This window comes from Oncorhynchus keta, chromosome 32, assembly GCF_023373465.1.
Source record: "Oncorhynchus keta strain PuntledgeMale-10-30-2019 chromosome 32, Oket_V2, whole genome shotgun sequence".
NCBI classification, from domain to species: domain Eukaryota; kingdom Metazoa; phylum Chordata; class Actinopteri; order Salmoniformes; family Salmonidae; genus Oncorhynchus; species Oncorhynchus keta.
In genome coordinates, this window is record NC_068452.1 from 35,309,835 (window position 1) to 35,332,235 (window position 22,401).

The window sequence follows — 22,401 nt, forward strand, 5'->3', positions numbered from 1 at the left end:
AGGTGTTTCATCTCCTGTCTGTTGTATATGTAAATGGAAGGTAGGTCTGTCTGGATAGTCCTGCCAGAGTGTTAGTGTATGTGCTTCATCTCCTGTCTGTTGTATATGTAAATGGAAGGCAGGTCTGTCTGGATAGTCCTGCCAGAGTGTCAGTGTAGGTGTTTCATCTCCTGTCTGTTGTATATGTAAATGGAAGGTAGGTCTGTCTGGATAGTCCTGCCAGAGTGTTAGTGTAGGTGTTTCATCTCCTGTCTGTTGTATATGTAAATGGAAGGCAGGTCTGTCTGGATAGTCCTGCCAGAGTGTTAGTGTAGGTGTTTCATCTCCTGTCTGTTGTATATGTAAATGGAAGGCAGGTCTGTCTGGATAGTCCTGCCAGAGTGTTAGTGTAGGTGTTTCATCTCCTGTCTGTTGTATATGTAAATGGAAGGTAGGTCTGTCTGGATAGTCCTGCCAGAGTGTTAGTGTAGGTGTTTCATCTCCTGTCTGTTGTATATGTAAATGGAAGGCAGGTCTGTCTGGATAGTCCTGCCAGAGTGTTAGTGTAGGTGTTTCATCTCCTGTCTGTTGTATATGTAAATGGAAGGTAGGTCTGTCTGGATAGTCCTGCCAGAGTGTCAGTGTAGGTGTTTCATCTCCTGTCTGTTGTATATGTAAATGGAAGGTAGGTCTGTCTGGATAGTCCTGCCAGAGTGTTAGTGTAGGTGTTTCATCTCCTGTCTGTTGTATATGTAAATGGAAGGCAGGTCTGTCTGGATAGTCCTGCCAGAGTGTTAGTGTAGGTGTTTCATCTCCTGTCTGTTGTATATGTAAATGGAAGGTAGGTCTGTCTGGATAGTCCTGCCAGAGTGTTAGTGTAGGTGTTTCATCTCCTGTCTGTTGTATATGTAAATGGAAGGCAGGTCTGTCTGGATAGTCCTGCCAGAGTGTTAGTGTAGGTGTTTCATCTCCTGTCTGTTGTATATGTAAATGGAAGGTAGGTCTGTCTGGATAGTCCTGCCAGAGTGTTAGTGTAGGTGTTTCATCTCCTGTCTGTTGTATATGTAAATGGAAGGTAGGTCTGTCTGGATAGTCCTGCCAGAGTGTTAGTGTAGGTGTTTCATCTCCTGTCTGTTGTATATGTAAATGGAAGGTAGGTCTGTCTGGATAGTCCTGCCAGAGTGTTAGTGTAGGTGTTTCATCTCCTGTCTGTTGTATATGTAAATGGAAGGTAGGTCTGCCTGGGTAGTCCTGCCAGAGTGTTAGTGTATGTGTTTCAGCTCCTGTCTGTTGTAAATGGAGGGTAGGTCTGTCTGGATAGTCCTGCCAGAGTGTCAGTGTAGGTGTTTCATCTCCTGTCTGTTGTAAATGGAAGGTAGGTCTGTCTGGATAGTCCTGCCAGAGTGTTAGTGTATGTGTTTCATCTCCTGTCTGTTGTATATGTAAATGGAAGGTAGGTCTGTCTGGATAGTCCTGCCAGAGTGTTAGTGTAGGTGTTTCATCTCCTGTCTGTTGTATATGTAAATGGAAGGTAGGTCTGTCTGGATAGTCCTGCCAGAGTGTTAGTGTAGGTGTTTCATCTCCTGTCTGTTGTATATGTAAATGGAAGGTAGGTCTGTCTGGATAGTCCTGCCAGAGTGTTAGTGTATGCTAGTGATTCTCTTTGTCTATATGGTCAGTGTTGCAGTTGTTTTGTATAACCTTGCAGCTGGGTTCTTACCCCCGGCTGAGAGAGGAGACAGAGAGGATCGTCACCACCTACGTCAGAGAGAGAGAGGGCAAGACCAAGGACCAGGTCAGTGCATTTAGGGCCTGTTTTTACGAGGAGTCTCTGGGTAGGAGTGCTGATGTAGGATCAGTTCAGCCTTTTAGATCATAATGAATTTGATGATGTGGTCAGGGGGACCTGATCCTAGATCAGCACTCCTACTCTGAGATGCTTTTTTAATGCAGGACCTGACCACTGACAGAGAAACCCTCCCAACAGGAGATTTTTAAGAAATATTATTTAAGAAATATATTTCTCCATTTGAAATCGATTGTTTGTACTTGCCTTTCTTGCACTAGTCTTTTCTGTACTAGGACTGGCTTTGCTTGATTGTGATAAGTGGTTGTTGATGCGCGGATTGTAAATGACGTCTGTTCAACGACTAAGTGAATGTAAATGTGATGTAAAATGAACTCTATTGTCATAGTGAAGCTCTGTCTTCATTCCAGGTGATGCTGCTGATTGACATTGAGTTGTCCTACATCAACACCAACCACGAGGACTTTATAGGCTTCGCCAAGTATGAACCCTACTACCCCACCACTCTAATACATCTCACCCTTTACCCAAGCACCCCTTCCCCTTTTCCCTAATGCTCGTGCCCCAGATCCCAGCTGAAGGTGTGGTTGTGATGTAGTGCTGGGCACCAGACTAACTCACTACTGCCCAAAGGCAGATTTGCACTGTTTGCTGAGCTGGGCATGGACTGAACTGAACTCTGCTGAACATGGATCGGGTAGAGTCCCATAAGCTTGTGTGCCTGACTGCCTGTGCTTGATAGTTATTCCTACAGTAAGTGCCATTCCCTATAGACTTGAAACAATCAATACCTCAATCGCTGTTTGGCCACTTTATCACAACCCCCAAAGACACTCACAGAGACCACTGTCGCTACAAACCACAATTACCGCTTCTTTTGTCAGTATTACTGATCCTAACAAGGGGCTGTATCTGTGGATCCTTGATCTACAGGCTATAAACCAGCTGTGACTCAGTCAGTCTGATTGATCCACCATGAAGGCAGATCAATGAACGTGGTTAGAAACCGTAGAATACTACGCTAGGGGTCAGACAAGGTCGATCTTGCTCTGCTAGGTTAGTTCTGCCTCTAATGAGCTGAATCAAGCATGCTAGGTGGTGCACCCTTCCTTTCTGACCCTGTCTCACTGGAGCTGGTTTTTGATTTTTCAAGGACCCTTATTTGTTGTGTGCTTAGGGATTGAACTGAGTGAGTTTGAGTGGAGTTTTTATCCTTTGACTGCGTTGGTTATTACTAATAACATGGTGTTTTGGAATACTGATTTCCTGCATCTTGCTGATAGGTCAGCCCTAGACACTCATACTGGATGTCCTGCCAGAGCTTGACATGCGTTGACCTCTGCCCTCTACACTGTCTCCAGTGTAGCAGTTACTATAGGATGCACAACATGTAGCTAGCTGAGTTGAAAGTATCTTCCATAGAAATATAATTCTGTTTCTATGGTCTCTTCCCTCTGCCTGAGGTATGCATCTGATTACGTAACATAGCATTGCCCCTTGCGGGTCTGAATGCCGTGCGGGTTCCTTTCCAATGATCCGCATGGAGAATGGGTTGATGGATTGATGAGAAGTGTTGTCAGGTAGGTAGGGGTGGTAACTTGTCTCTCGTGGCGTCACTTTCAGTCTTGACTTCAGAAGGCACGATGATGGTAGCCCACCAGGGTACGGCAACAACAGGTGGGCTGTCACGAATCGGGTGTCCCTCTTCCTCTCCGCCCCGTTCCCCCAGACCCCACTCCCACTGTTTGATAACTTGAATTGTAGGACAGGTTTGATAGCTGTTAAACGATTTGATTGATAAATACACATTATTACCCAAACATTGTTGATGCTGATTGTGGTTTTGAATGCGTTTTTTTCCATCTGAACCTGTCCTTTTCTAACAGTGCCCAGCAGAGAAATACACATCAGAACAAGAAGAGGGCCATTCCAAACCAGGTACACTTTGTCCCTCCTCCTCCCACCCTCTTACTTACCCAGCCCTCCCAATCTGATCAACCCCCAGATTAAGCTGCCCCAGACTGACACTTCCCCCTCTATCATGTTTACATGTTGTAACATACCTGACCTCTGACCCTATGCTACCAATTAATAGACTCAACTACTAGTAACCTAACCTGACACTTACAATCTCACAGCACTTATTTACTTAAGCATAAGTAGCTTCAAGATAACCCCTGCAAATCATGGCCAAATACCATCCTGTCTTTAAGTCAGGTGTTAATTTTCCTCCTTGGCCACTGTGTTATAAACCTGGCACCTCTCTGTGTTATAAACCTGGCACCTCTCTTCCTGTGTTATAAACCTGGCACCTCTCGGTGTCATCCAAACAGTTCTAAATGTGTTTTGAAGTCTCTACTTTATTGATGTGATCTCTAATTACCTGAAATCATGTGACTATGTTACGTCAGCTTCAATGTCATCAACACTTATGGAGTGCACTTCTCAGGTTCCTGGAAACCTAGTAAGGGTACATATTTTCTAGGATATACATTACATCCTATAGAAATACCTTTCTAACACTGTATTTCAGCGAGGGGAGAGTTGCCCTAGACTAGAGTCATTCAAGCCCTCCCTGCTTCCCTGCATAGGAAATGAACAGCTGTTTCTACCACAACTATCACTACTTTATCACTATTTGCACGGCACTACAACACAACCAAGGCCTGATACCCAACAGCAAAGCAACAATCATAGAATTGTTTTATGTTTATCAACTAACCCAAGCACTTTTTGTATTGTAATTCAGAATGTGCATGGGACCCAGCTTCGCTCAATGAAAGCAACCAATATCAAATAACCGATGTGTGGTACTTGAAGGAAATCTAATCGCATGTAACTCTTGTTCTCTTGCTCCCTCTCTCTCTATCTCTCGCTGTCTCCATCTTTTCTCTCCTTCCATCTTTCGTTCTTTCTATCCCTCAACCTCTCTCCATCTTTCGTTCTTTCTATCCCTCAACCTCTCTCCATCTTTCGTTCTTTCTATCCCTCAACCTCTCTCCATCTTTCGTTCTTTCTATCCCTCAACCTCTCTCTCCATCTTTCGTTCTTTCTATCCCTCAACCTCTCTCTCCATCTTTCGTTCTTTCTATCCCTCAACCTCTCTCTCCATCTTTCGTTCTTTCTATCCCTCAACCTCTCTCTCCATCTTTCGTTCTTTCTATCCCTCAACCGCTCTCTCCATCTTTCGTTCTTTCTATCCCTCAACCTCTCTCTCCATCTTTCGTTCTTTCTATCCCTCAACCTCTCTCTCCATCTTTCGTTCTTTCTATCCCTCAACCTCTCTCTCCATCTTTCGTTCTTTCTATCCCTCAACCTCTCTCTCCATCTTTCGTTCTTTCTATCCCTCAACCTCTCGCTCCATCTTTCGTTCTTTCTATCCCTCAACCTCTCACTCCATCTTTCGTTCTTTCTATCCCTCTCACCTCTCTCTCCATCTTTCGTTCTTTCTATCCCTCAACCTTTCGTTCTCTCGCTCCATCTTTCGTTCTTTCTATCCCTCAACCTCTCTCTCCATCTTTCGTTCTTTCTATCCCTCAACCTCTCTCTCCATCTTTCGTTCTTTCTATCCCTCAACCTCTCTCTCCATCTTTCGTTCTTTCTATCCCTCAACCGCTCTCTCCATCTTTCGTTCTTTCTATCCCTCAACCTCTCGCTCCATCTTTCGTTCTTTCTATCCCTCAACCGCTCTCTCCATCTTTCCGGTTGTCTCATGGATTCCTTCCATTCCTGTCTCTCACCTTCAAACCTTTCATTCTACCATTTCAAACGTTTCCTGACCCCCCACTCCTCCCCTTACCCATTTTCCCACTCCCCCATCTCCCTCCCTCCCTGGCTTGCTTGCTTCCCCCTTTTTCCCTGGTCTATGATTTATCCTGCCATCTTTTGCCCTAACCACTCCCCAACCCCCCCTCCCATCCCTGCAGGGTGAGATTCTGGTAAGTACCCCTCAGATCCAAGCCACACCCTGTTAGGAGTCAGCAGGGGTCACCAGAGCAGGAGAACTGAGGCCAGACATCTGACACTTAGGAAAGACTGGGAGGTTATGGGAATTGGTGTTATGACATCTTCTTCCAGGTTACTCCTGTGTACAGAACTCCTCTTCAAAATGATGAGCTGTTTTTCTCGTCATATCTTCCCTACTCCACAGGGACTGAGAGAGGGCGAGCAGGAGAAGGTAGTAGAGTCTCAAAGACTTATGGCAAACCAGAGATCAATTAGAGTCGTATCGTAGAGATGTAATTCTCGTCGGCTTTACCCCTTACCCGTAATCGGTAACGGCTTTCTCAATAACATCCGGGTTATGCTCAATAATTATTGGTTTCACTTAACAAGACAGCAATTGCCTTTTGGACAAGTAGATAGAATATTACTAACATTTACTCTTCACTCTCAAACCTGTTGAAACCAGTTCTGTCCAAGCACAGGCAGAATTGTTTTATTTTTTTGTCACGTTCTTGAACCACACTGAAGTGTAATGTTATGATTCCCTGTGAAAGACTATGGAAGATTTGGGAGGATGTGAGAGTGGCTGGTGTCAGTTCTCCTGCTTTTGGTCCTTACCCATGCTGCCCTGTCCAGGGGTTTAAGTAGTGACCGCCTCAGTTTGCCTTGCTGTCGAAGGGTCCTGAACAGTCCAGGAATGGGGGGAGGAGACATGAATCACCAACAATCATACACTAGATGTTCACATTTTCATCCTTTTGCTGTCATTGAAATCTCCTCTTGATGTTTTCTCTCTTTATAACTTATCGTGGCATGTCAACTTTCCACAACTCAATATTCCAATCATCACTATAACAATATGTTAGTAGCACACCTCACAACTGTCCACAAACTATTCTGTGTGACCTGTGACTGTCATTCCAATCAGGGACCAGAGGGTGGCAGTAGAAGGTAGAAGGGCATGGGGGGGTGTCATGATTCAATCAATGATTATAATTTACATAAAATAACTCTGATCAAATCTGATTTTGAAGTCATATAAATTTGGTTTAATAATGATTTGGAATGTGTTAGTTCCATACATCTAATGTATCAATGTTTGGTTTACCAGCTAGAAGAAGACCTAAAATAATGTGTTTACTTTAGAAATGAGTGATTTCAATGTAGGGAAGCTTTTGACAGGAATTGAGGCAATGATGCCATCAAGTGGCCTAACTTTTCTCGAGTGATAATAACCTGAACATGAGATGTAGCTGAAGATAGAACAGGCTAAATGTCTGTCTTTTGTCATCACTGACCTATCCTGCATGTCAGGGCTTCTGTTTAGACAGTGAGGAAAGAAGTGTCATGGCATTAAAAGCATCTCAATATCCCTATTCTGTCACCTCACACTCCTCTTGTCTGTCTCTCACCTTCAACACTTACAACACTGACCACTGACTGCCAGCCAGGTTTAAAAAATAAATAAATACAAGTTCTCATTACAGAGGGGTGTAAGGCAATTCTTCGCCAAGGCAAACTGAGAATTTAGCTAACTCAGTTGTTCTTATTTCTTGTGTTTTCCTTACCTATGTTACAGCCTCTTCCTCTTCATTTCTTTTGCTACATTTCAAATGTTATTACTTCTGCTTGACATTATCATTCACCTGATAAGGACAAGTCGTGAAAACAATGTTTGCTAACTTAGGATGGGGTTCCCTGGGTTGTCGGTTGGCCTGCGAGGGCGTCCCTGGGCATAAAAAGGTTGAGGACCCCTGCTCTAATACAACTCGTCTACAGAAAGAACCTCTCAACCCTGCCTCATCTCTCTTTCCTCTCTCCCTTCCTTAAATCCTCCTTTTATTTTTTTTCATCCCTCTCTCTCTACCCGTCCACTCCGTGAGCTGTGGCTCAGTCTACCTGTCTCCATTGTCTCTGTATTCCTCTGTATTCCTCATATCGCTGTACAGTCTGGCCCTCCTCCTCTTGCCTCTCCATCTCCCATCTCCTGTTCCTTAGGTGTTTAGCCTCCTACAGTGTCCTACACTGGAGTGTATGTCTGACGACCCTGCCCAGTTAACCCACTAACCCTAGTCTGTTTTGGCTAACTGTGTATAGGCTAGCTTTTACTGACCCGCTCACTCTAACATACCACCGCCGACCCTTGATCCCTGACCCTGTGTGGGTCCCATTTGGTCTGGATGCCCCATATTAGTTAGTTTTGAGGTCATTAAGGTTTGTTTGAGGTTTCCTGTTTAAATCTCCACACCGTATGCTTACTGTATACATCAGGGATCATGTTCAGAAACGTTGTTGGAATTGTAAATCTTTATACTCAGAATAGAAGAGTTAATTTAGTATGTAGAACATCTTAGTGCTTATATTGGTAAGACAGGATCAACCAAACTCACACTGAGTACCCAGGTAAGCTTTTTATTGGTCAGTTAAGTTAGTCATATCACAAGATCTCCAGGAGGTAAATCATGAGTACTTTAATGACTTGTTTTCCCTCCATCCTCCTGGTATACCCTGTCCCCCACCACCCCTCGCTCCCCTGTTCCACCACTCCTATCTCTCCCATAACAGGTCATCCGCAAAGGCTGGCTCACCATCAACATCAGCATCATGAAGGGAGGCTCCAAGGAGTACTGGTTCATCCTGACCGCAGAGTCACTATCCTGGTACAAGGATGAGGAGGTGAGTCTAACGCTGGGATAAGTACAACACAAAATAGTACAATACAAACTGGCAGAAAGATTCTGCTACTACTGCATGGGCTGATATATGATCTGCATTGCATGCTCCCTCCCCCCTCTCATTGTCATGGTGGAGAATCAGATCCGGCCAGAGCCTCTCACCAGAGCCCCTGCTGGCTGGTGGTTAGATGTGTCCTGTGTGTGTGTCCCGGCCCAGCCTAACCAATGTGCAGACTACTGTTCAGCTTCAGCCTGATGAACAGGTAGTCTGAACACTGGGCAGGCGGGGGGGTGAGGAGGGGGCAAGGCCCACGGGGTCGCTCCGGCTGCAGGTCACTGCCCTAGAGACAGGACAGAGGTGGGGGGGAAGGCCCACGGGGTCGCTCGGGTCAGGGACAGGACAGTAAACATTCCTCTGACAGGACAGAGGGAGGGGGAAGGCCCACGGTCATAAAGAAGAGGGGGAACCAAACTCAGACTGAGGTCCAAATATATAAATGTATTGACTAATTTAGGATGTTGATGTAATGGAGAGATGTTTTTTTGAATTTGATAAACTTAAAGTTCCAACAGACATTACCAAATTTAACTTTTTGTATGTTGATGTAATGGAGAGATGTTGAGCTTACAACTTTTTTTTGATCATCTTAAAGTTCCAACAGACATTAAGATTTCTAATGCTCTGTAGGCCATTTCAAAGGCTGTAAAATATATGGAAAAGGCATGTCGATGATACATATTGTATGATGTTTTACTGGAACAAAGTGTAAATAATATTAAAGAAATAAACCAAAAGCACTAGGGAACATCCTTGGAAAGTTAAACATTTACAGACGGATGCATTCAGAAATATAGTCTGACTGTTAAACTTACCATTAGTTTGGTCAGAGTAGCCCAGGCCTTGGCGAAGATGTCCCCTCTCTCAGCGAAACAAAAAGAGCTTCAAAAGATACCGCAGACCAGAGCTGAAGACAAACCTTTAACCTGTCACTCTGACTACGCCTCAAAACAACTGGTACCGTTCAGTCTTGACCAGTCCTCTGTGGCGGAAAGAGCGAGAGAAGGAGCGAGGGAGGAGAAGGAGCGAGGGAGGATGGTGGAAGCAAACTGACGTGGCAGGCGGTTTGAAATGTTCCAGCAGGGATCTGCCTTTGGAATTTGCAGGAAATCGTACTGGGTTACTGGGGGCGGGTTGGGGGGCGGGTTGGGGGGGGGTGGGAGGTGTGTGGGGTGGGGGTGTTTGTTTGTCTTGGTTTGTGGTTGTTTGCCACTTTCATGCGTCTATGTGTTTACGTGTTTGCATTTGCACAAGCATATGGGTGTTTGTATGTTTTCATGTGTGTGGTTATATATTTGTGTGTGTGTGTGAGACTTGGACATTGGCTTAGGGTGATGTAACTGTTGGGACTGAGTCTTCTCTGTGTTAGTGCAGACAAAATGCTTCCAGATGCTTCTCCTCAACAGTGCAAAGCTGGCATCCCCCCCCCCATCTCTCTCTCTCCCCCATGCTCCTCCTCTCTCCCTCTCTTCTCACCAGCCTGGTGGTCTGGGTCTTATACAGAGGAAATACATTCCACTCTCTCTGCTCATTGGTGGAGAAGCCTAGTGTTCTATTCCACTGTTTTTCCAAAGTTACCCATGAAGCAGTTTCTTCATGGCTTCCTCTTATTTGTGTACTTTTGTGTTTTTAATGGCTTCAAGGATTTGTTTCTCAAAATGTTTTTGCTATGAGTTCAGATCCCCCGTCCCCCTCTGTGTTTTAGGAGAAAGAGAAGAAGTACATGCTTCCCCTAGATAACCTCAAGCTGAGGGACGTGGAGAAAGGCTTCATGTCCACCAAACACGTATTTGGCGTCTTCAACACTGAATCCAGGTCAGGGAAATGGATATGTGTGTTGTGTATGTGTATCCTGTTCCACACACGTCTGTCATTTCAATTCAGTGAATCAGGAAAAACTGACATTTAAATGTTACAAAATTCTCATCGAGAAGCATTGAGGGAAATCTACTTAGTGAATTGACTGAAATGAAATAGAATTTACACCCACCCTGATTGTGTTTGTGTTTTGCCATCCAACAAGCAGGAATGTGTATAAGGACCTGCGTCAGATTGAGCTGGCCTGTGACACCCAGGAGGACGTGGACAGTTGGAAAGCCTCCTTCCTGAGGGCTGGGGTCTACCCTGAGAAGGACCAGGTACTGAACCCAAACTCACTCAAATAGTCTTTGGGTCGCTTTCCCGGACATAGATGAAGACTAGTCCTGGACGGACTTAAGGACATGCTCAGCAGAGATTCTCCCTTGAAAGGGTTTTGTCGTCCAGGACTAGGCTTCATCTGTGTCTGGTAAACCGACCCTGAAGTTTGAATGTGAGCAGAAGTCAAACGAACGGATGCGTTGTGGTGACAGCCTTTGTCAGTATTTGATGAACACTAGGCACCTATACTTCTTGATGATGTCACTGATTGTCCTACTGCTTGTTTCTTCTCATGCACGCCAATTCATGATTCAAGGGAGATTATGAGGTACTAATATCAGAGCGATTGGATGTATGATTCACAATGGCATACATCTACCGCAAATGTATCCCAATGGCATGCAGTAGTATTAGCTATCGTGTATTGACCTCAAACACTCAGAGAACAGGTACGTGTGGCCTCAATTCAAAGGACCTGTTTGGACCGGTCACGTGTTCTCACTCAGAAGTAACGTCTCTCTCTGTGTTCCTCAGGTGGACACTGAGGATACGGCCCCATCAGAAACCTTCTCCATGGACCCCCAGCTGGAGAGGCAGGTGGAGACCATCCGTAACCTGGTGGACTCCTACATCGGCATCGTCAACAAGTCCATCAGGGACCTCATGCCCAAGACCATCATGCACCTCATGATCAACAGCGTGAGTGAAAAAAGCCTAGAGACAGTCTATACTGAGCAGGCTCTGTCTTATAGCAGTTTGTGTTTTCTAGCATCACTGAAGATGGACTATTCAGTGACTCCATCTTTCCATGCAGACTAGTATGATGTGAGTAGTGAAAGGAGTAGGACACCTCTGTTTCTCCGTAGTCCATGGTCTTCCTCTCCTCCCCAGGCTAAGGACTTCATCCACTCAGAGCTGCTGGCCTACCTGTACTCGTCAGGTGACCAAAACAGCCTGATGGAGGAGTCAGCTGACCAGGCGCAGCGCCGCGACGAGATGCTCCGCATGTACCACGCCCTCAAGGAGGCACTGCACATCATCGGTGACATCACCACCACCACCGTGACTGTCCCCGTGCCACCGCCCGTCAATGACAGCTGGATGCAGGAAGCCAGGTGAGAGGTGTGTGTGTGTGTGTGTGTGTGTGTGTGTGTGTGTGTGTGTGTGTGTTGTGTACACATTCACACATACAAAAGGGATTTGTTGACTTTGACGTGAATGTACCTTAAATTCTCTCATTCATGTAATGGAAGATGTTTTGCTTCATCCATCGTCACATGTGGGAACTAAAGGGGGTCATGTGTAAGAGGCTGTACAGTCGACCAAAGATTTTTGTCGTTGTGCAGTGTTTGTATAATGTATATTTCATTGTCTGTCTGTTCTTTTTCCATTCCCCACACCTCTTTCTCTCTGTTCTCGTCTCCTTCCAGTCCTACCCCCCAGCGCCGCCCCCCGGCCGCAGCAGCCCCTCCCCCAAGCCGTCCTCCTGCAGTGAGTGGCCCAAGGCCGGGACCACCCCTCAACCCCTCCCCAGCGTTTGGGGGGCCCCCCATCCCCTCTCGCCCGGGCCCGCCGCCCATTAACGCCTTTGGCAGCAACAACCATCAGGATCCTTTCAGTGCCCCCCCACTGATCCCCTCTCGGCCCGCTCGCATCCCCCCTGGCGTGCCCAGGTAAGACCACCTCTCAGGAGGGAGCAGTTCCTACCTACCTATATCCTCACACAGGAATAATGTCTCCTCATCGACACTATATTAACCTGTGTAACCCTCTGAATTCATTGTTGAATTGCCAGGTTCTCACTGTAACTGCAGCACCTGGCTCTGACTGACTGTTGATGTCAATAGATGGATTTAAGTTTCCTCCCAGTCCCACCTTTCACATTACTACTTGAATCTTTTCTTTACACACTTCTCTTCCTTTCTCTTTCCTCTATCTTGGTTATCTTCTCGGTTTCATAAACCCCATCTCTTAACTCCTCTCTCTTTCTCTGTTTCTTCTTCTGTTCTCTCAGTGGGAGTGTTTCTCTCCATTCACGTCTCACAATCTCTCAACTGTTCTCCTGCTCGCTCTGTCTGGGTTTGTTTCATTGCTCTCTCTCTCTCTCTCTCTCTCTCCCTCTCTCTCTGTGCAGCCGAAGACCCCCTGGCGCTCCTCACCGGCCCACCATAATCCGCCCTGCTGAGCCCTCCCTGCTAGACTAGACTACCCAGTAGAACCAGCCAGGCTCACGTGTGTGTGTGTGTGTGTGTGTGTGTGTGTGTGTGTGTGTGTGTGTGTGTGTGTGTTTGTTTCATTGTGTGTGTGTGTGTGTGTGTGTGTGTGTGTGTGTGTGTGTGTGTGTGTGTGTGTGTGTGTGAGACTATGTGTGTACTGGGGCCAGAGGGGAGGGCTAGAGAGCAGGGGAGGAGGGGGCCCCTATACAGTATTTATGCACATTGATAAATGCTATTTCAACCAGATGTATCTAATGTAGTCGACTCAAACTGTTCTCTGATATAAGCTGCTAACCCTCCCTTAGTCTCCTACACATGTGGGCTCTCTGGTCTCCACATTCTAAAGAAGCAAAGGAACCATAACCACTTGAATCCTCAGAATCAGAAGAGATGTAATTACACTGTTTTGGATATTGTACCATATGTATCAAAAGATTCATCAAGACTTAACCGCTCACCTTTGACCAGCAGGGTGCAGTCACGGCATCCGATGTGGATGGTTACATGGAAGTGACATGCCCCTAAGCAACCTATTTTCTGTGGTAACAGAATTGTTCATTTCCTCTCTGAAAATGTGGACTACAGCATAGTCCACAACCTTTCTAAACGTAAAAGGCTCGCTACCCTCCCTCCCTCTTTAGACGTGTCCTCACCTCGTGCTCTACTACACCCGACACCTCTGTGTAATATACACAGACATCCTGTTAATTTTGTTGTGGTTTTTCTAACTTGATTTCATACTGGAAAGTAGTTATTATTATTACGACTACGGTGGTGTTGATGAATACTTTCTTGTTATTTTATTTGAGTGACTTGTCTGTTTTAATGCCCCCTGTATGTAGCTTTAAAACCAGTCTCAAATCACAGCAAAAGGAGGCATAAAAAGACCATTTAGCAGTGCAGGGCTACACATGAGGCTGAGAGCAGCCTTCTAAAATGTGCCCGTTATTATTGGAATGTCCTGCCACCGCTGAGAGAATGTCATCTAGATTGACCACTTGAAGCACTTCTGTGTACATCCATACATCTAGTGGTAGTGTTGAGGTTGTCATTAATTTAAGACTATGCATAATAAACAGAGAGGTAGTAGTCAGCACTTTGAGATGATTTCTCCACACATCTTTAAGTATAGAGTTATCCCAGCACCTTAAGTCAACCTCACTGACTCCTTAGCCAACCTTCATTCAAAGTCCCATTCAGGACAAGGACAGGTAAAGGGGAGAGTACAGTAGGTTCTCCTGGAGGCGGGAAAGGGAAGGGGGAGCTATGTGGTTAGAGCTGGAGAGACGGCGGTTTAGGACCGACACTTCTTCCTGTCACAATTCAATGGTCATTTGTCTTTGTGGACGAGAGATGCTCCCGGTATCTTGGAAACACCGTTGTACATAGCTGATGGACAGTCTCAGTACAGACACACAGAGATGGTGATGTCTCCAGTTTTAAAAATAATGGATGGAGAATGATGTTTAATGGTGTTCATTGAAAACCAAACATTTTAATGTGTAGTAATCGTTATACTAATTGAAGCACTAACACACAGCCGTTATATTGACTTCGCTTGGGATGTAGGGAAACATGGAGATTTAATCTCCAGATCGCATTAATTCATTATTTATAACCCTGGGCATTTGTCATGTATGGTTTTGATAGAAATGATGTCAGCTGTATACTGCACCTTCAGCCTACTACTCCTCCTCTGGAAGGGAGACTGAACGTCTTTCTGGTAGCGACTTCCACTACAGGGTTCTAGTTGGAATAACTGTTGCCACTGGGAGGGTTTAAATAGGAGTGAAGAGTGTCTCTTCACAGATGGGATTTTCTACTGATCAATATCATTTGATTCCTCTGATGGTAATTTGATAATTGATTTTTGCTGGGTGAATTTTGGGGTTGGGATGGGGGGATGGGGTGTGAGTGACAAATGGAAGACATTGATGTTTTGATTTGCTGATAAATATTGAGGGTGAGCAGGGGGCGGGAGTTCAACTTTTTTGTTGCTCTTTCTGGTGTACATACACATCCTGCCTGGAGAACCTGTCCAAACTATATAGAGCTCAGTCCAATGCCTTGTACCCCTTACAGATTGTGGTACAGGTAGAGGGTGAATTTGGTAGGAACTGTCTAAAACCATATTTTCTGGGCAGAATGTGCTTTTCTTCCCATACATTTCCCATCAGGTCTGTCTACAGTGACCGTGCTGCTAGTGGGTGTCTCACTCTGATCTCAGCTAACTCCAACTAAAGCCTCTGGGAAATGGAGTCTATCCATGCTCCAAAAGGTTTCAATCTCTTGACCAAGTATTGAACCCCTACTAGGAGGAAATTGGGCTTACATTTATTCTGTCACTCTCTGATGTTGAAGAGTCATAAGGGAATCAAAAACGTCCCCTTCTTATGAATGTGTCCCTGTCACCTGACAGTACCGGTCACTGTAGCCTGTCCCCCTACACCCCATCTCCTGATCTGTAAAGTGTAAGATGTTGGTGATGACCTTTTCTCCATACTGGATGCCCCCCACACTCTCCATGCTCTGTATCTTTCATCTTGTGTGGGTGAGGGGAACTGACCTGCATCAATCTTTCTTTAGTCTTTGCAAAGCCTTGTCAAGTGCCTCTAGTAATTTCCTGGATTTGAATAAACAAATGAACCCATTTAGAACATGAGCGCTAAATAAAGAGGTGTTGTGTACAATAAAGAGACTGGTGGTTGGTGTCTCCTTGTGTCTTGTGTGGTCCCCCTCTCCTCTCATTGGTTGTCCTCATGGTTCTCTCTCCTGGTATGCCTTCCCTCTGCTTCCCCCTCCTTCACTGTGGATGTTGCTATGGTGTTTCTGTGCCAACGGGCTGCTTCCCTTTTGACTTGAGTTAAAAGTGGAATGAAAGTTGTGAAGGACAAGAATTCCTGGAATAATAACTTATTCATTCTTCTTTTTTCTTCCTTCCTGATGTTTCTCTGAATACAAGGTGCACATACTCTACTATACAACTCAATACTCTGCTGTAGTGTTAGCAATAATAGTGGTGGTGGGTTGTAGAAGGCCTTTAGTGTACAAGTATACTGTTTTTCAATTAAATGTTCAAGTTTATGGTCTAATCAACTTGATTTGATTTGTCTCTTGCTGCACATAATAGATCACTTTGCCTGTAGAAAACAGGCAGCTATGGTAATAGGAATCATCAGCTAAAGAAAGCAGGGAGATGTAAAAAAATGTGATGTACACAAACACAATTTTAGGAAATAAATGTTCCTAAGTCTTCCCTTACAAAAAAGGTCTGTTAGACCCCTTACAATCAACAAACTGTATTACGCATCAAAAATACTTGAATGGGAGAGAGTTATTAATGTTGGTCTGTCGTTATGATTGTCCCTGAACAGGCGGCCTGCTCCTGCTCGTCGTAACCAGTGGTGACCTTGCCCCAAAGCAGGATAGGATTGGAGATGCACTGTCCACAAACCAGCAAGAGAACCAGACCTGCGAAGAATCATAAACCTTGAACACCTTAACCTTAAATATTCTCAGAAGAATAGGTTTCGGAGCTGATTAAACTCTAAAAGCCATAACTTAGTTTATAACATGAAATACAAGAGGCAGCTTTTTCAATGGCAACGGTCAAACGTACTCGTTTTAAAATAACTACCGGCATTTCAGGAAAATCAGCCTCCTCAAAAAAAAAAAATTCATAAAGTGAAATTGAGATTAAAAAAAAAATGCTGCATTGGGCCTTTAATAGCTGGCACCTACCAATGCTGTTCTAGAAGTGTGGGGGATTTTAGCCAGCTGTAGCCTGGCTGAATTCTGACACCACTCTCAGTACGGGTTCAACTTCTGTTCACTATTTCCATACTAAACAAACATTGAGAAAATGAAATGATTTTTGTATTGATAAAATTGTTTGACTGCTCATGTGCCAAATTCGTAATGAAATCCAGTGATTGTTTGTGTTAGCTATCTCCTGGGGCATAACCTCTCCTCTTGGTTTTATCTACAGTGCTGTTTTAAAATGTGGGCATTTCTCAACAGATTAGTGTCTGAATGACTATTGAACATGTTTGTAGAACACTCCTATAAAAATGATTGAAGTGTAGAAGTTTGGTTTATTTAGATGATTGTAAATACATTGTGTGTAGGTGGAACTAGAATATTTGAGATCTCACTCATACTGCATTGTGTTCGATGCTACAGTTAATCATTTGACGTGTCAGTTGGGGATGAGGGATGATGACAGCCCTTAATATTATATGTTAGTGTATTGGGAGGGCCCCAAAAACCAAACGGTAAGGTGACTATTTGAAGGGATGAGGTGAATGATGTTAGGAACAGTTCAATGAATCAGGTAGTGCTGGGTACCCCACTGCTGAGTGAGCACAGACGCTACAGTTCAATGAATCAGGTAGTGCTGGGTACCCCACTGCTGAGTGAGCACAGACGCTACAGTTCAATGAATCAGGTAGTGCTGGGTACTCCACTGCTGAGTGAGCACAGACGCTACAGTTCAATGAATCAGGTAGTGCTGGGTACTCCACTGCTGAGTGAGCACAGACGCTACAGTTCAATGAATCAGGTAGTGCTGGGTACCCCACTGCTGAGTGAGCACAGACGCTACAGTTCAATGAATCAGGTAGTGCTGGGTACCCCACTGCTGAGTGAGCACAGACGCTACAGTTCAATGAATCAGGTAGTGCTGGGTACTCCACTGCTGAGTGAGCACAGAAGCATACAAAGCTTTTAACAGCGAGGGTCATGCCATGTTCAGAAGAGAGCGTCAAACCATGTATGTTCCAGTGGATGCCTTGCGCAAGGGTCAATCGGTAGAGCATTGTGCTTGCAACACCAAGGGTCGTAGGTTTTAATCCTGCTTGGACCACTCATACGTGAAATGTATGCACGGATGACTGTAAATCACTTTGAATAAAGACCTCTTCTACATGGCATATGCTGTATGTTTTCATTATACAGTTTATTTATACTGTAGTAAGTGTAGTTGTATGAAGAAGGGCATATACCGGTAATGTGATTATAATGTAGTACAGTGTCAATAATAGATCCAACTGATGTCAACTGCAGAACTTTGCGATATGCCTTTAATCCAGTGCTGTTTTATGGTAGCCAATAAGATTGCCTTATTTTCTTTTGCTGCACACTTTTGACACTCAAATTTGCACTATTGTACCTATAATTGAAATGAATGGATCATTGTGTATTTATAAAACCATAAAATCTATCTTTTTTCAAACGAATGATTGGATCTGGTTTTGTGGTGTTGGAGGTGTATATAACAACTATGCTTGTGGTTGACTTTGCAACATTCTCCTGGCAGGAATCATTTTTGGAATGTCTCAACTCTTTGGCTTCGTCTCACCAGATCTCTGGCAAACACTATACCTTTCAATAAAAATGTCATATCTGTAATTCAATAAAACCATCCCATGAGGACAGCCATTGTTGCATGTAAGACTTCGTTCTCTTGCATCATAATTAACAGACTGATAACCACTGCAGCTTTTAATGTAAGCTTGCGGGATCAGTAGTAGAATGTATTTTTTTTGTGTGTGTGTTTATTTTGCTGTAGTTGTGTTATAACCATGTCATTAAATAAATTATATTTGTAAAGTCACTCTTAAGATCCCATGTTAAAAACATACAACCACATGATCTGCTATTGCATTGGTTTCTTGTTTGATAGATTGACAATAAATTGTCAAAACATCATTATACAGTGTTTATGACTCACATACAAACATGCACTTTTCTGCCACTCAAAAGCTGAATCAAGCTCATCACACACAAACATCACTAAATCCTTACTAACAGTCCCTCATTTACCAAACATCACTGTTGTCAATAGTCTCTCTTCTTCAATCTCTGAAACCATTACTTTATAGTAGGGTCCTGTTAGTCCCAACACCCTTCTATGACATCTTTGTGGAAGATACCACTGGGAAGGGTGTGGGGGTGGTGGAAAATACCATCGGGCCGTGTGTGGGTCTGCTGGAATATATCACTGGGCATGATGTGGGGATGGTGGAAGATACCACTGGGAAGGGTGTGGGGATGGTGGAAGATACATCTGGGAAGGGTGGGGATGGTGTGAGTCTGCTGGAAGATACCACTGGGAAGAGTGTGGGGGTGGTGGAAGATACCACTGGGAAGGGTGTGGGGGTGGTGGAAGATACCACTGGGAAGGGTGTGGGGGTGGTGGAAGATACCACTGGGAAGGGTGTGGGGATGGTGGAAGATACATCTGGGAAGGGTGGGGATGGTGTGAGTCTGCTGGAAGATACCACTGGGAAGAGTGTGGGGGTGGTGGAAGATACCACTGGGAAGGGTGTGGGGGTGGTGGAAGATACCACTGGGAAGGGTGTGGGGGTGGTGGAAGATACCACTGGGAAGGGTGTGGGGATGGTGGAAGATACATCTGGGAAGGGTGGGGATGGTGTGAGTCTGCTGGAAGATACCACTGGGAAGAGTGTGGGGGTGGTGGAAGATACCACTGGGAAGGGTGTGGGGGTGGTGGAAGATACCACTGGGAAGGGTGTGGGGGTGGTGGAAGATACCACTGGGAAGGGTGTGGGGGTGGTGGAAGATACCACTGGGAAGGGTGTGGGGATGGTGGAAGATACCTCTGGGAAGGGTGTGGGGGTGGTGGAAGATACCACTGGGAAGGGTGTGGGGGTGGTGGAAGATACCACTGGGAAGGGTGTGGGGGTGGTGGAAGATACCACTGGGAAGGGTGTGGGGGTGGTGGAAGATACCACTGGGAATGGTGTGGGGATGGTGGAAGATACCTCTGGGAAGGGTGTGGGGATGGTGTGAGTCTGCTGGAAGATACCACTGGGAAGGGTGTGGGGATGGTGGAAGATACCTCTGGGAAGGGTGTGGGGATGGTGTGAGTCTGCTGGAAGATACCTCTGGGAAGGGTGTGGGGATGGTGTGAGTCTGCTGGAAGATACCACTGGGAAGAGTGTGGGGGTGGTGGAAGATACCACTGGGAAGGGTGTGGGGGTGGTGGAAGATACCACTGGGAAGGGTGTGGGGGTGGTGGAAGATACCACTGGGAAGGGTGTGGGGGTGGTGGAAGATACTACTGGACACTAGGGTTTGCAGACCCGCTTGTCGTCAAAGAGGCGTCGGAGGGTATAGACCTGTGTGACGGCCACAGTCAGGATGACCAGGAGGCTCATGGAGGACCAGAACGAGACCCTCCACAGATTGTCCTCCAGTAGATAGCGGTCCCGGGCCTCGAAGGCCCTCAGCATGGTCTGAAGCTGCCAGCTCCGCTCCAGGTGCCTGTGCACTGAGTCCATGGTCTCCTACAGGGAGAGAGACAGTGGGTAAGGTGGGAGAGGATAAGAGAGAACACAGGAATGTATAGAACATTGACAGCAGGAAAGAGAGGAAAAACATGAAACAGGAGAGACGAGCAGGATGAAAAGACAAAATAAAGACACCAGTCCCAGTGGCTGAGCGTTTGGTGTTCCTCCTGTCCTTCTCACCCTGATGTCTTCCAGTTTGTACTCCACCATACTCTCTGGCTCGGCCATGTCAGCCCACTCTTCATCGCCCCAGGTGTCCCCAGGCTGGCCCTCCACGATCACCTCGAAGAACACCATCTTCTCAGAAAGCTTACTGAAGCTGTTGTCAAAACACAGCCGGTAGTCTCCATCCTCTGTAGGCTCCACCCTGGGAGACGGACCAATGAGGAAGAACAACGTGATGTCAGAGAGCAAGTCAGACAGTGTTCAGACTGTCATATAGAATAGTGTAGAACTTTACTGTCCGTAAGCCAGAGGGTGGAAAGGTGTCTTTTGCATCACCTTACAAAAACTTTGAACCAAACACCATCGAGCATGGTGAGACCTTCATACCACTCCAGAGAAGTTAGAGGAGGTCAGGGTTGTGTTAGTAGGTTCTGCCCACTCACGTGTGGATGCCGTCAGATGTCCTGAACTCAGAGGCCAGCTTGTATCCGCTGGGGGAGATCAGGGTGAAGCCCACATCCAGGCCTGCACCTGCAATCACCTGGAACAGGAGGGAATGGATGAAATGATATTATAATCTATTATAATCTATCTTCCTATGAGAATATCCAGTGTTACAGACAGACACTATGGACAGACTGAAATCCACCATGTCTACACACACACGTCTTCACTTCCATACATACTGTAGACACATGAACACTGTGGTGGTGGTATAGTCAGTGTTGTAGTGGTGCCTGGAGAAGTGATTTTACACTCATTTTGGTTCCCAGAATGACAAAAATTCCCAAAATGACAACGGAAAAGTGCCCTGTGGAATGAATGGAATGACAAACAGTGACATACACTCTGAATGGCCTAAAATGATAAATCCCATAATGGTTTTTCACAGTCAGGCTGAACCAAGCTGTACCGTGCAAATAAGTTAACAGGCTTACTATTTAAACAGATCAATTAGGCTGTCAACTGAGTCAGAAATTCAGTCAGGTTTTTACTTTTTTTTTGCTTTCAAAATCACATTTAACAGAAAAACTGGTCTGGGATAAATAAATAAAAAATGTTTTTGAATGTAGTTACCTTTCAATTCAAGTGCACAAGCACCCAGCACTGTTGTTTGGTTAGCTCTGTTTCTGTAGCACATGATAATGAGTTTGCAAAACAAATGACCACTGAATAGATGCAGGTAATCATGATATCATTCGGCCAGGTAAGCATAGACTACTTTGTAGCTAGTTAACATTTCATTAATAAGGATTTTGGGAAAGCCTCTATACATTGTTACATTTTTCCTGATCCTTAATTGTTTGAAACCTGGACGTTTTACTTCATATGAGTCATGTCTTACTTTGCTTGAAAGTAGCCTAAAGCCAAAATCCTACCATCGAATCGTAGAGGCAATTCCTTCAGAAAGACTTCCTCATATGCGTTTTCCTGCTCTATTGGTTTTCTATACATCTTCTGTCATTGCCTAGCAGCCAAAGGCATTGTCCTAGTCATATTAGCAACCCATGATAGTTGTTACATCTTTAGATCTCCCTTCTTTCTACATTTCTAATAGATGTTTCCATCTCTGTCCATGAAATCGCTTTTTAGAACAGTGTTTTCATTCAAATGTCATTTTGGAACATTTGTGCATAGGTCTACCTCATAATAGTTTATCAACATTTTAAGATATAAATTCTGATCTGTTCAATCAGCCTTATTAACTGATATGGCATATACCTCCACTACACTAGTATATGCAATGCCAACTGTGAGTATATGCAATGCCAACTGTGAGTATATGTAATGCCAACTGTGAGTATATGCAATGCCAACTGTGAGTATATGCAATGCCAACTGTGAGTATATGCAATGCCAACTGTGAGTATATGCAATGCCAACTGTGAGTATATGCAATGCCAACTGTGAGTATATGCAATGCCAACTGTGAGTATATGCAATGCCAACTGTGAGTATATGCAATGCCAACTGTGAGTATATGCAATGCCAACTGTGAGTATATGCAATGCCAACTGTGAGTATATGCAATGCCAACTGTGAGTATATGCAATGCCAACTGTGAGTATATGCAATGCCAATGCCCAACTGTGAGTATATGCAA

The 22,401-nt window shown here is 45.0% G+C and overlaps 2 protein-coding genes and 1 long non-coding RNA gene across 18 annotated transcripts in view; 1 reads left to right on the forward strand and 2 right to left on the reverse strand.

The window, feature by feature from the left end:
• The window catches only part of dnm2a (dynamin 2a), a 46,836-nt gene extending 31,323 nt beyond the window's left edge, over nt 1–15,513 (forward strand). Inside the window, exons 12-22 of the mRNA XM_052491576.1 lie at nt 1,688–1,774; nt 2,197–2,267; nt 3,673–3,724; nt 5,713–5,724; nt 8,297–8,407; nt 10,170–10,279; nt 10,491–10,602; nt 11,138–11,302; nt 11,495–11,718; nt 12,034–12,276; nt 12,738–15,513. Coding sequence (XP_052347536.1) covers nt 1,688–1,774; nt 2,197–2,267; nt 3,673–3,724; nt 5,713–5,724; nt 8,297–8,407; nt 10,170–10,279; nt 10,491–10,602; nt 11,138–11,302; nt 11,495–11,718; nt 12,034–12,276; nt 12,738–12,807 — 1,257 coding nt within the window. The 3' untranslated portion in view covers nt 12,808–15,513. The remainder of the gene's footprint in view (nt 1–1,687; nt 1,775–2,196; nt 2,268–3,672; nt 3,725–5,712; nt 5,725–8,296; nt 8,408–10,169; nt 10,280–10,490; nt 10,603–11,137; nt 11,303–11,494; nt 11,719–12,033; nt 12,277–12,737) is intronic.
• LOC127914548 (uncharacterized) lies at nt 4,571–5,706 on the reverse strand. 8 transcript variants are annotated; one of them, XR_008088846.1, is made up of 5 exons: nt 5,436–5,706; nt 5,292–5,363; nt 4,995–5,138; nt 4,781–4,922; nt 4,600–4,748 (listed from the first exon to the last, which is right to left on the reverse strand). It is a non-coding gene; the product is annotated as an uncharacterized LOC127914548 (long non-coding RNA). The 8 variants fall into 8 exon arrangements; XR_008088841.1 differs by having other exon boundaries at nt 5,292–5,435; nt 5,472–5,515; XR_008088847.1 differs by having other exon boundaries at nt 5,472–5,510.
• Nucleotides 15,514–17,387: 1,874 nt separating the features above from the next.
• The window catches only part of tmed1a (transmembrane p24 trafficking protein 1a), a 6,767-nt gene continuing 1,753 nt past the window's right edge, over nt 17,388–22,401 (reverse strand). For 2 of the 9 annotated variants that reach the window (XM_035748026.2, XM_035748027.2), the window contains exons 2-4: nt 20,741–20,838; nt 20,313–20,499; nt 17,388–20,129 (exon numbers count right to left, since the gene is read on the reverse strand). In XM_035748026.2, the coding sequence (XP_035603919.2) occupies nt 19,911–20,129; nt 20,313–20,499; nt 20,741–20,838 (504 nt within the window). In that variant the 3' untranslated portion in view covers nt 17,388–19,910. The remainder of the gene's footprint in view (nt 20,130–20,312; nt 20,500–20,740; nt 20,839–22,401) is intronic. The other 7 variants (XR_008088839.1, XR_008088838.1, XR_008088836.1 and 4 more) reach the window with 7 other exon arrangements.